This window comes from Lolium rigidum, chromosome 4 (assembly GCF_022539505.1).
Source record: "Lolium rigidum isolate FL_2022 chromosome 4, APGP_CSIRO_Lrig_0.1, whole genome shotgun sequence".
Lineage (NCBI taxonomy): Eukaryota > Viridiplantae > Streptophyta > Magnoliopsida > Poales > Poaceae > Lolium > Lolium rigidum.
The window spans coordinates 261,860,347-261,872,638 of NC_061511.1; the positions used below are offsets into that span (position 1 = coordinate 261,860,347).

Genomic DNA, 12,292 nt, shown 5'->3' on the forward strand with positions numbered 1-12,292 from the left:
CGAGCTTTCTTGCAATTTATAACGGGTTCACCTCGACTCCCTCCGGGTGGTTTAGCTGCACTCGAATCCTAATTTGACGGTTGTCCGGAAGGTCTGTTTTCCATGTAAAGCTACCTCTCTTGTCTATCAGTTCATCGTTACTATATCTGCTAACATTGTGTTATACAATCTACGAGCATAGCAACAACGATGCTGAGGATGACCTGCCGAGTGTGATGACTTGCGCTAACTATCTCAAGTTACACTGCCTACTGTTCGAAGGTCTGAACTTAGCTAGCTTACTTTACGAGCTATATTAATTTCTTCTATTCTGCCTATCACTTTTTGTAGTTGAGAATTGATTTATTAGACTGATGTAACACTTGAGGTAAATGACAGGTATTATCGAATATATGAAGTATGAACCACTAATTTCTTAAGTCGGGCATGACGAAGTTGGTAATGCTGACATTCCGAACATAAAATTTGATCACATAAATTTTTATCATGGCTACACTTCAGTATGTATTATTTTGTAGAGATTATTTCGGCCATGATGATTACTGCGGCGATGATTTCTGCTATCCAAACTCTGCTAGATTAATGTACATATACTCCACCTACCATTTCTTATACTCCCTCCTATCCATAATAAGTGTCGGGGATTTAGTACAGTTCTTATTATGGACCGGTGGGAGGAGTTAAGATTATATTTGTGGACTGATGCAGCAATTAAGATTGATGACACTATGAAATACTCCCTCCGTTTCTGAAATAGTCTACATTCTAGCTCCAAAATTTGTTCTGAAATACTCTACATTCTAGCTTTTAGTCAACAATAACACTGAAAACGAAGTGGTCTTGCTCTCTTTATTGGTTGTTGTTATTTTCAATGTACATTTGATTGGTTGCTCACATATCCAAGTAGTACTAATAAATGCAATACTATTTTGTCTCTTTTTTCTAGAATGTAGACTAAATCAGAACGGAGGGAGTATGAAGTATGCACCACTAATTGCTTAAGCAAGGCACATTGATGGCAACTGGCATTCTGAACACACTATTGTGGGCATGATGATTTTGCAGTGATTAGTTCCTGCTACTGCATGTTTGTATTTCCTGAGATGAATACTGGTTATTTGCACTAACACCAAGCCTTTGTGTCCTTGACCTTCAGGAAAGGATGAGGGAGAAGCTGCTGTACGCAATTACGGAAGTCCAGGGATCCTTCCACCTATCTTGATTGGAAACCAGTAGCAACGCTAGCTACACGCAGTAGAAGTTTGTGCACATTCTCTTTTGTTTACTCCATGTTATGTCTAGTCGATGAGTTATGCATGACTGTGCATGTAACGTGTCCGTAGGTTCCACTAGATTCTGCTAATAATTCAATTTGACAACTCCAGAGTTGAAGTCATGGACTCTCTGAATATGGACCCAAAATATTGGTCCGACATAAGATTGATGCTGCAAAATTAATTATTTTCAATCATTTGCGCACTATATCGGCCTCTTTCGTTCATTTCCTAATATCAAGTAACTAATAACTCCCTTGTTCATTTAATTTCTTTGCCCTGCAGAGTTTGGAAACGGTTCAAAGATAAAATAACCGGTGAATTCAAAGATCAGTTAACATTTTGAAGGTTAGCTAATGTTCCAACTCAGCCACCGGGGACCAATCTATGTGGATACTATGTTTGTGAGTTCATCCGGGGACTCACCTTTGAGCGGAGGCCTAAGGATATCAACTTGCGGAGGAATGACTTGCGGAAGAAGCTTAATCTGAAGCCCGCTTCCGACCAATTCAAGAGGAATTAGCAGGATTTTTGATGAGGGACGTCCTCCATCCTAATGGACAAAGAACGAAGAACTTCTAATGCCGTAAATTGTATATGAAAACTAGTTTGAAGTTGTATATGGTCACGCGAGATTGAATATTATATATATTCCTCTTGAATTTTTCTTGTTTAAAATTTCAAACTTGTTTGAAATTGTATATATTCATTGGCATCAACGTGTAACGTGTATATACTAACGTAGAATATGTGTACTGATACGTCTCAAACGTATCTATAATTTCTTATGTTCCATGCTACTTTTATGATGATACTCACATGTTTTATACACATTATATGTCATTATTATGCATTTTCCGGCACTAACCTATTGACGAGATGCCGAAGAGCCAGTTGTTGTTTTCTGCTGTTTTTGGTTTCAGAAATCCTAGTAAGGAAATATTCTCGGAATTGGACGAAATCAACGACCAGGATCCTATTTTTCCACGAAGCTTCCAGAAGACCGAGGGAGATACGAAGTGGGGCCACGAGGCGACGCCACACTAGGGCGGCGCGGCCAGGCTTGGGCCCGCGCGGCCCTAGCGTGTGGGTCCCTCGTGACGCCCCCTGACCTGCCCTTCCGCCTACTTAAAGCATTCGTCGCGAAACCCCCAGTACCGAGAGCCACGATACGGAAAACCTTACTGCCCTAGAGGTTTTGAACATCTGAGAATTACTTCATATATATCCGTTGATACTAGAAAAAAATTCATTCTAAACCCACAGCATATCCCGGTTCACACTTCCAGGTTTTTGTGTCCTAGGACTGAAATGGCTCCTTTTCAGGGTATCACCAGGGAAAATCAAAATTCTCCTGTAGAACCTTGCGCAAAGAAAGTGTCCTCATCCTCTGGTGAGTACATGCAGTATAGATTTGACTTTATTACTAGCTGATATTCTCTGATTTGTCTCTTCTAGTAACCTCAATACCATAATGAATGTGCAGCTGGGGGTCAACCAGAAAGAAACAAGGTGATCGGGACTGATCGCGCTGTGCAACCAAAACTGGCATTTAGCCTGAAAGGAAAAGAGCTTGACCGATCTGTTACTCTTTATCAATCAATCCTGCAAGATCAGATCAACGTGGGAGCTGATGTAATTTTGGACACCCAGTTTTGGCACAGTGTGCATGATGTAACATTTCGAATGGCTGCGACAAATCCAGAAAAAGATGATTGTCCTGATTCGTCTAATGCACCAATATCAACAAATGACAGTAAAACAGGGTTGATGTGGCAGGCACTCCCTTCCTTCAGCAGCTTGTTGCTTGGCAAGATTTCATGCAAAATTGATAGGTCAAGTCCATCATATGACATATTGTTTATGCTAAAAGTCTTAGAAGGATTAAACCGATTCTCATTTCACCTCGTGTCTAATGAGAGAAACCATGCTTTTGCTCAAGGAAGGATAACTAACCTTGATGATCTGAAGCCTTCTGTTTCTTCAGTTCCACTGCAGGAGTTTGTTAGTGCAAAATTGACAGATAAACTGGAGCAACAGATGCATGATCCCTTGGTTTCAAGGTCTCGCTGTCTGCCTTTATGGTGCGCTGAACTGATGTCCACATGCCCTTTCTTATTTTCTTTTGAGGCACGATGGAAGTATTTCCAGCTGACAGCATTTGGTTCTTCATCAATACAACATGGGCACATGAGGGATACAAGTGGAAACAATATAGCAACGGAAAGAAGCCCGTCCTTTTCACGGAAAAAGTTCAAAGTTGATCGCAACGATATACTGGTTTCAGCAGCAAAAGTGATGCGTTCCTATGCTCGGAGTAATGCACTGCTTGAAGTAGAATATGAAGAAGAAGTAGGCACAGGTTTGGGTCCTACAATGGAATTCTATACATTGATAAGTCATGAGTTTCAGAAGTCTGGGTTAGGCATGTGGAGGGGGGAGCTTCCTTGTGAAGCTCGCACCGACAAAACTCACATTGGTCCCCGAACTGTGGTCGCGCCTAATGGACTATTTCCTCGACCCTGGTCTGCTTCTGTAGAACTTCCTTCGGAAGTAAAAAATAGATTTCACCTCCTTGGTTTGGTTCTCGCAAAGGCAATTAAAGATGGCAGAATTCTTGACATTCCATTCTCCAAAGCATTTTACAAGCTTATCCTAGGACAGGTAATTTGATATTTCATTGTTGAAATATATATCATGTTTGTTATGCTTTCTACTTTTGCTAGTTAACCTAATAAGGTTTTCTTTGTTAGGAGCTTAATATATATGATATCAATTCATTTGATCCTGAACTGGCAACGACCCTTATGGAGTTTAAAGCACTTACTTGTCAAAGGAAATACTTAGAATCATGTTCGACAAAGGAATGCCAGAGCCCATCTGATTTCTCTTATCGAGGTTGTACAATTGAGGATCTTGCTATTGACTTCACTGTCCCTGGGTATCCAGAGTATGTGCTTTCTCTGGAGAGTAGCTCAGATAATGTAAGTGATATGACCATGCAGTTTCCGTGTCCAGCTTCTCAGCAGATTAAAGTATTCCCTTAATTCTTTGCGCTTTTTTCAGGTAACCGCTGAGAATTTGGAAGAATATGTTTCTTTTGTTGTCGAGGCAACAGTTAAAAATGGAATCTCAAGACAACTGGAAGCTTTCAAGTCAGGATTTAGTCAGGTATGCTGTCTAATGCTGCTGCTCTCATTTCTGTAACTAATGACATCTTTTCAATTACCCTCTGTTCAGTTTTCTCCTTTGTCGGTTAGGATGTATTTAGGTGTTAGTGTGCTTTCCGTTCTTTGATTTGTAACTCGTGAGCCTTAACTGAGGCATATAGGGTGACATGAGCTTGATGTTCATTCTCAGTTTAGATTTTTCACTCTCCTCGGCATGTATGCATGTGCTTGTTACTGTTCACGCATTGAAAAATGATTTTGTTGGGTATTGCAGGTATTTCCACTAAGCACACTTCAGGTATTCTCAGAGGATGAGCTGGAGAGATTACTCTGTGGAGAACAAGACAATTGGGATGTATGTGACTGTCTTTTGTTGGATTTTGTTGATTTTTTTTCTTACCATACCATTTTCCTTATTGATGCCTTGCTTTTGAACAGTTTGTGAAACTTGTTGATCACATAAAATTTGATCATGGCTACACCTCCAGCAGCCCTGCAGTCATCAATGTAAGTCTGTACTAGATACATACTGAAGTTCGATTCTACGAGAAAAAAATATTATCTGAGTACCATAACAAGATACCTCAATACCGTGCAGTTGTTAGAGATCATACAAGAGTTCGGATGCCATGAGCGCAGAGCTTTCTTGCAATTTATAACGGGTTCACCTCGACTCCCTCCAGGTGGTTTAGCTGCACTGAATCCTAATTTGACAGCTTGTTCGGAAGGTCCGTTTTCCATGTAAAGCTACCTCTCTTGTCTATCAGTTCATCGTTACTATATCTGCTAACATTGTGTTATACAATCTACAGCATAGCAACAACGATGCTGAGGATGACCTGCCGAGTGTGATGACTTGCGCTAACTATCTCAAGTTACCTGCCTACTGTTCGAAGGTCTGAACTTAGCTAGCTTACCTTTCTGAGCTATATTAATTTCTTCTATTCTGCCTATCATTTTTTGTAGTTGAGAATTGATTTATTAGACTGATGTAACACTTGAGGTAAATGACAGTATTATCGAATATATGAAGTATGAACCACTAATTGCTTAAGTCAGGCATGACGAAGTTGGTAGTAACTGACATTATGAACATAAAATTTGATCACATAAATTTTTATCATGGATACACCTCCAGCAGCTCTGCAATCATGGCTACACTTCAGTATGTATTATTTTCTAGAGATTATTTCGGCCATGATGATTCTGCAGCGATGATTTCTGCTATCCAAACTCTGGTAGATTAATGTACTTATACTCCACCTACCATTTCTTATACTCCCTCCTATCCATAATAAGTGTCGGGGATTTAGTACAATTCTTATTATGGACCGGAGGGAGGAGTTAAGATTATATTTGTGGACTGATGCAGCAATTAAGATAAATGACACTATCAAATATGAAGTATGCACCACTAATTGCTTAAGCAAGGCACATTGATGGCAATTGGCATTCTGAACACACTATTCTGGGCATGATGATTTTGCAGTGATTAGTTCCTGTTACTGCATGTTTGTATTTCCTGAGATGAATGCTGGTTATTTGCACTAACACCAAGCCTTTGTGTCCTTGACCTTCAGGAAAGGATGAGGGAGAAACTACTGTACGCAATTACGGAAGGCCAGGGATCCTTCCACCTATCTTGATTGGAAACCAGTAGCAACGCGCGCCACACGCAGTAGAAGTTTGTGCGTGCTTTGTAAGTATTATCACGTAGGGGGAAAACATAGCGTAGAAGTGGGAGGCTCGCTGCTTAACTTATGGTGCGTTTCGGCGGAGCTGATGTTAGGAGGGGAAGAAAACAGAGGACGCCCCGCCCGTCCTATCTATCCTTGCTTGTACATAGTGGTAGAACAGGTAGAAGCCTTTAGGCGTGTGTGCTCCCAAGTGGTCTCGCACATGGCGACCGCAATCAACTTACCTCGCTGCTATTTATGTGGTCATATTTTGCTGTACATATACGTGGCCGCAAGTGCTATTGCTATCTACCTATATATATCGTTCTGAGCTGGTGTTCTTAGCACATGACCCCTAATATTTGGGGAAGTACTCCCTTCCGTCACAAACGAGTGTGCTTCTTGGAAAGTACTAGTTTGACTGGTTATTAAAAGACAGCAACATGCCTCCAAATTAGTATCATTAGATTCATAATAAATTACTCTCTGGGTAAGAAACATTATTACATGTTTATGTAAACTTGGTTAAAGTTGGTTAAAGTTGAATCTCTAAGAAAGCTGGAAGTACACTCGTTTGTGGATGGATGGAGTATGACAACAATCTTGCTTGTGGGTCAAAAAATGCTCCATTTGGTATACTTTGCTTTGAGATTAAATAAAGAATCTTCGGCACATGACACATTGACTGACAACTCTATCTCATTCATTTAGTTCTCAATTCTAGATCTAAAAGAGCCATACAACCTGGGATAATTACCATATTAACAATTTCTTTGAACATGTGTAGTTATTTTGATTAAATCTTTGAAACTAGCCCAAAATTAACAAAAATCAAAACCTGAATTCCAAAACACAATGAAACATTATGGTTAAAGGTGAAACCCAATGAAAGTTGTTTATCTTGTTTTTCATCAATATATATTTTGTCTGCCGAACTCTCACCATTCAATCCCTCTTCAATTTTGTCCAAGCTGGACCGCGCCTTTCGAACGCTGCTGTGACTGAGCTCTGTGTTCTTACCTCTGAGCTTTGCTCCCTCGAGCTCAACGATAACCCGGATTTTCATGAGAGCCGCCTCAACAACAAAAAACTTTCAAACAAAAGTTTCTATGCCAATTCTTTCCGGCATCTGCAGACTGATGAGCTGGCCACATGGATCTGGCGGAGTGCTGGCCCTCTGAAGTGCAAGATTTTCTGCTGGCTTGCTAGGCGTTGGCGCCTCCCAACCAATGAGCGACGGTTCCGGCACCACCTCTCCCCCCTCCGCTGCCTGCCTCTCATGCCCCGAAGACAAAGACATTGATCACCTTCTGCTCTTATGCCCCCGAACCAAGGAAGTTTGAAACTTCTTCCACCAAAACTTCGACTCCGGCGGGATTGCCTGCTTTACGGATGTATGGCTCGTGCATGACCACTCATACGAGGAAGCTACGATCAACACCGCCATTGCTTGGACCATCTGGAAAAGGCGGAATGCTCTCGCCTTTAATGGAACTGCGGAATACCTCACCCTTGTCCGCCGTTGCATTGAGGATATTAGGCTTTGGGCCTATCGTTGTAACACTCCCTCCTCTACTAATGCTCTTAATTATTGGTGTAATAGCTATGATCCCCCTGAAGACTCTCTCGCTCTCTTCCCCTCTGACCTCTAAGATCTGTTGTAATGTTCCCTGGTTCACTCCTTTTCGTAGAGGTTTAATATAATGGTTCAGGCTGGCGCAAGCCCGCCATAGCCCAGGTCAAAAAAAAAAAACTATTGAGGAGCCAGGAACACCAAACATGCTAAAACTTTGAGTAGGACATGAAGAAGAACACCTGGACAACAGTAGATTTTACAGTAGCAGAACCAACTGAAACGAAGCAGGACCTTCCGGTCTGGTGATCGCTCGGTGATGTCATGCTCGAGCCTCGAGGTAGCGCGCGGTAGGTCTGGTTCATGATCTGCAGCGTGGTGGAGCAGATCACCTCGGTCGGTCAAGTGCATCCGGACGGCACACGAATTCGACCCGGCTCGGAACTGGTCTAGGCGGTGGTCGTAAAACAATTCACCTTCTCTTTTTGGTGGTTGAACATATCCCAATCTTTGCGTCGTCCGCCTCCTCCTCCCGAAAGTCCCTTGAGATGGATCGCTCCTCGCCCGCCATGGAGAACCGCCCTTGGGTATTCGTCGACAGCATAGCGCGCATCGGCCACCTGAGAAACGCTACTACCGCCGAAACCTCGACAAGCCGACGCTTCACCGTCGAGGTATCCTTCGAGCTCGCCGATCCCCCGGGCGTTTCTCTCTGCTTCGTCCACTGCGCCGGTCGGAACGAGAGCCACTTCATCGGAAACCCCCTCATCCTCAACGCCGCTCAGGCCTTCCTGCTCCTAGTCATCTCCTTCACCGGCAGCACTAGCCACCGCGACTTCCATGACTACTTCGTCTACAGGGCAGGCCCCGGTAAACCACGGCTCGACCTTATCCCTGTACCCTACCCTCGCGATTTCGACCACATGAAGGTCGGCATACTGCCCCTCGCCGATGGCGCGAGCGATCACTACGCCGTCGTTATTCCCGATTCGTGCAACAATCACAGAGATTGCAGCATGAAGTTCGATCTTAGGGTGTTCTGGTCTCGGAGCAAAACATGGACCAGGAAGGAGGCTCTATTGGCCCGGGACTCGGAGACAGACTACTTTAAGGCAGTTGATCATCAAGGTCTTGCAGGGGTAATATCATTTGGTGGTGCGGGGGTGCTCGGTTGGGTTGATCTTTGGCAGGGTATTCTGCTGTGTAATGTGTTGGGCAAGAACCCGCCGATGCGTCTCATGCAGTGGCCGGTCCCTGAACCCAGCTTGGCGTTGCAGTACGGTATGGAGTTTAATCACGTCTCCCCGCGGCCTTATCGGGATGTTACTGTCGTTAATGGTTTGATCAAATTCGTCGAGCTCAAGTCCGATGACAGTCAAGCCACCATATAGAGCAGGATGGTTTCTTGGTTAGACGGCACCAGACCTCCGTGCGTGGTTCACTCAGAAGATATTTTACTTGGTTTTAATGAGCCAGCTGGTTCAGCTTTTGCTCCGCGGTGCGCGCAGGAACGGAAAGAAGCGAAGCGCAGCCAACCTCCTCCGCGCTTGGCACGATCAACCTCCTCCGCGCGCTTGCTCCATTAATTCATTAACTAGTTGAATGCCCGTGCTTCGCCACGGCTAAAAAACTTAACTAACTGGTAGAACAAAATTTATCGCATGAAATTTTAGTTCAAGAATTATGTCCTATTAGAGCTATGTTGTACAACCTCAACAGTTCCTTATTTTTTCTCGCGTTCTGTAAAATATTTAAAAATCAAGAAAAAAAATGTTTATTAAAGGAATACAGTACGAAAGAAGTTTTGATTCACAATGCTACCTTATCTGATATGGTATCCATACATGGTACAAAACAAGTATCGGACATGTTTCTTCATTCAACCACCGACCTTCAGCGGCACATCGTAGAATCAATTTACTCCCTCTCTTGATCCCACCTATCTGAAAAGGCTAATAAACCCATCTTAATTCATCATACATGATAATTAAAACCACAAACAATGAGTCTATAATCAATTCCCCACAATTTTTCTGCATCACAACCTTTCAAATTATATTTTTTTCTTCCATGTAGGTATCTTCCTCCTCTCGAATGTCCATCGATTCTCTTATCAGCTATAGAGCCAATGTTTTTTTACTTCCAACCAGCAACATCGTATATTGCATCATTTCTTCATCGTATACGTACATTTTCCTAATCCTTGAATCTCCGCGATTCAAGTCCCTACTGGTGAACTCACCAGGTAGCCCCACAACACTCTACCTTTTACATGTTGTTATTGTTCTCCGCTATGTTGCCATCCTCCTTGGCATCTCTTTTCCATGTACCTTCTCCTACCTCCAGGAATTAATGTTTGAATCTTTGATATTCTTTTTTCTTCTCTCCACTCTACCTCCACATTTGTACCTACGATGATGCTTGATTCCTTGCATTATTTCACTCCAACTTTGTCCGTGCGATGACGTTCAGCACTTAAAAGTAACATTCGTTGCGATGGAATATTAATAAATATTTACACTTATTGTTCACTATAAAACACACATGTGAAAGTGCATGAACCTTGTGATTATGTTACAAACCATGACATCTATTTTCCATTTACCATATCTAGAGGCAACATGCAGCAGTTCATATTCCCTCTATGTCATATTCGGTTAATCCCATCCAAGGGGGTTTCAGATTTTGACTTGCATGGACTTATTCCCCCTCAATCTGATTCAGTAGCCACCAAACCGATGGATGGACCCATATTTCACGTCTTGCTTTAATGAAGCGAAAGGTCCATGTAGAAAGTCAGCCCCACTGGATTCAACAAGTTTATAAGCACTTCAGACAAACACTCTCACGGTTTCTGATTATCCGATAAATATCAATATATTCTTGGTGACATTGGTCACCCATATATCTCTTGCGAACACACAAGCACACACGGTGCAAACCTCTCTAGCCTTATTCCATTCAAGAACTATCCTCCTTTCTTACAGACCTATCAAGCAACTTTTGCCTATTCTCTAACTCAATGTGGCACATGACCCATGTCTTTCATTGGCCGAAGCTCTCTTACATAGGAACTATACCTTCCTGACTTTTTGGTTCCGCTCTTCTCCTAGTGTTGCTCCCTTTTTGCATGTAGTTGCCCCTAATTTCTCCTGATACAACATCAAGCATCAGAAATAAATAATTCTTCAAAGACACTTCATAAAGCCTAGCTGTCAAGTAAGGTAGGTCTGTTATATTTCTAGAAATATATTAACTCATTTGTTCATATTTAGAAGTAAATTACCTCTCTTATGGTAAAATACTTAGCGTCCTAGTGTGCCAGTAAGAATATGTAATTGTTCCTGAAAATACATGCAATAGAATCTATGCAAAGAAAATAGTCAAAAGTTAATATCTCATAAAATTTTGAAACAGAAAAGACACACTACTAATGACATACGAATTAAGAATATCGTTCAAGTTGTTCCGTTTTTCTGGGGTAGTTGACCTCTCAGGTACATTAGATCCTTGTAGATAAAAATGCTATATCCATGTAGATAAATTCCGACAGCAATGAAAAATAAAACATTCATCTTGCAGTATAATTTTTGAAACAAAAAAGCAAAACTATATAGCAAGATTGACCAGTGTGCATAGCTACGGACATTAGACCCTTATAGATAAAAAATGCTATATCCATCTAGATAAATTCCGACAGCAATGAAAAATGAAACATTCATCTTGCAGTATAATTTTCGAAACAAAAAAGAAAAATTATATAGCTAGATTGACCAGTGTGCATAGCTACGGACATAGAGCAAAATATCAATTCCTTGTATTTTGATTTACACTTCTGATAAATTCACAGCATCAATCTAGTAAGTTGTACGCGTCATGCATAAGTGCTAGCTATCTCCATCTAGACAATCTACCAAGCTCGCTAGCTTTTTTGTGTGTGAGTGCTAGCTACATCAATCTAGCGAGCTTGGCTCATCGCATACAAATTAAATACAAAAAAGCAGAGTAAGAGCCGGCTGAGATGCGCGAGGGAGAGAGGTTACCTGATTTTGATGGGAGAATAGATGACTCCGCCCGGCAGGAGCTGTTGTGCTTGATCGGTGATGTGTGGGATCTAGGGTGAGTCTTTGTGCAGAACAAACAGCGCGGACCAGAGCAGGCGAGGTAGAGAATGGAGTCGGCAAGGCATGCTGGGCCAGGCGTTGTTGTGGTTGTTCTCTTCCCCTCCGGTGTGACACAGCTGCCGAGTCGATCTGCTGCTCCAGCCCGTCCTCGACCCCGCGCTCGGCCTCATCCGCTCTGGGATGGTCGCCTGAAGCCGCAACCTACTTCCCGAAGTCGCCGAAGCATGCTGAGTCAGTTGGTAGTACAATACTCATTACCATATGCAACGTACTATTTAGTCATCTAGTAATGATCCTGAAGCAGTCTATCTTCAATCTGAAAAAGATTAGAAGTGATTCAGCCTTTTACATTGCACATTCAAGGGTTTTCACTCTTTCATGAAATTGTAGTCATTCCTTCATATATCACTCTTTTCATCAAGCTCAATTAATAAATCTATCCGGAAGAAATCATAACACAATCAAATAATTATCT

At 42.2% G+C, this 12,292-nt stretch overlaps 1 protein-coding gene and 1 long non-coding RNA gene across 2 annotated transcripts; both read left to right on the top strand.

Annotated features, from left to right (window-relative positions):
* The first annotated feature begins 2,571 nt into the window (after positions 1-2,571).
* On the top strand, positions 2,572-5,261 carry LOC124648676 (E3 ubiquitin-protein ligase UPL4-like). The gene is made up of 8 exons (XM_047188394.1): positions 2,572-2,667; positions 2,761-3,938; positions 4,028-4,258; positions 4,341-4,445; positions 4,719-4,799; positions 4,883-4,951; positions 5,043-5,172; positions 5,257-5,261. Exons 1-8 carry the CDS (start codon positions 2,586-2,588, stop codon positions 5,259-5,261), a joined length of 1,881 nt encoding a protein of 626 aa, XP_047044350.1. The 5' UTR covers positions 2,572-2,585.
* On the top strand, positions 5,153-6,469 carry LOC124707631. Its single transcript, XR_007004943.1, has 3 exons — positions 5,153-5,172; positions 5,257-5,340; positions 6,025-6,469. It is a non-coding gene; the product is annotated as an uncharacterized LOC124707631 (long non-coding RNA).
* The last annotated feature ends 5,823 nt before the right edge of the window (positions 6,470-12,292 follow it).

Coding starts and splice junctions, on each gene's coding strand:
- LOC124648676 (XM_047188394.1), top strand. CDS start 2,586: ATGGCTCCTTTTCAGGGTATCACCAGGGAAAATCAAAATTCTCCTGTA. Junction 4,259..4,340: donor TGGAGAGTAGCTCAGATAAT/GTAAGTGATATG, acceptor CGCTTTTTTCAG/GTAACCGCTGAGAATTTGGA. Junction 4,800..4,882: donor GAGAACAAGACAATTGGGAT/GTATGTGACTGT, acceptor GCTTTTGAACAG/TTTGTGAAACTTGTTGATCA.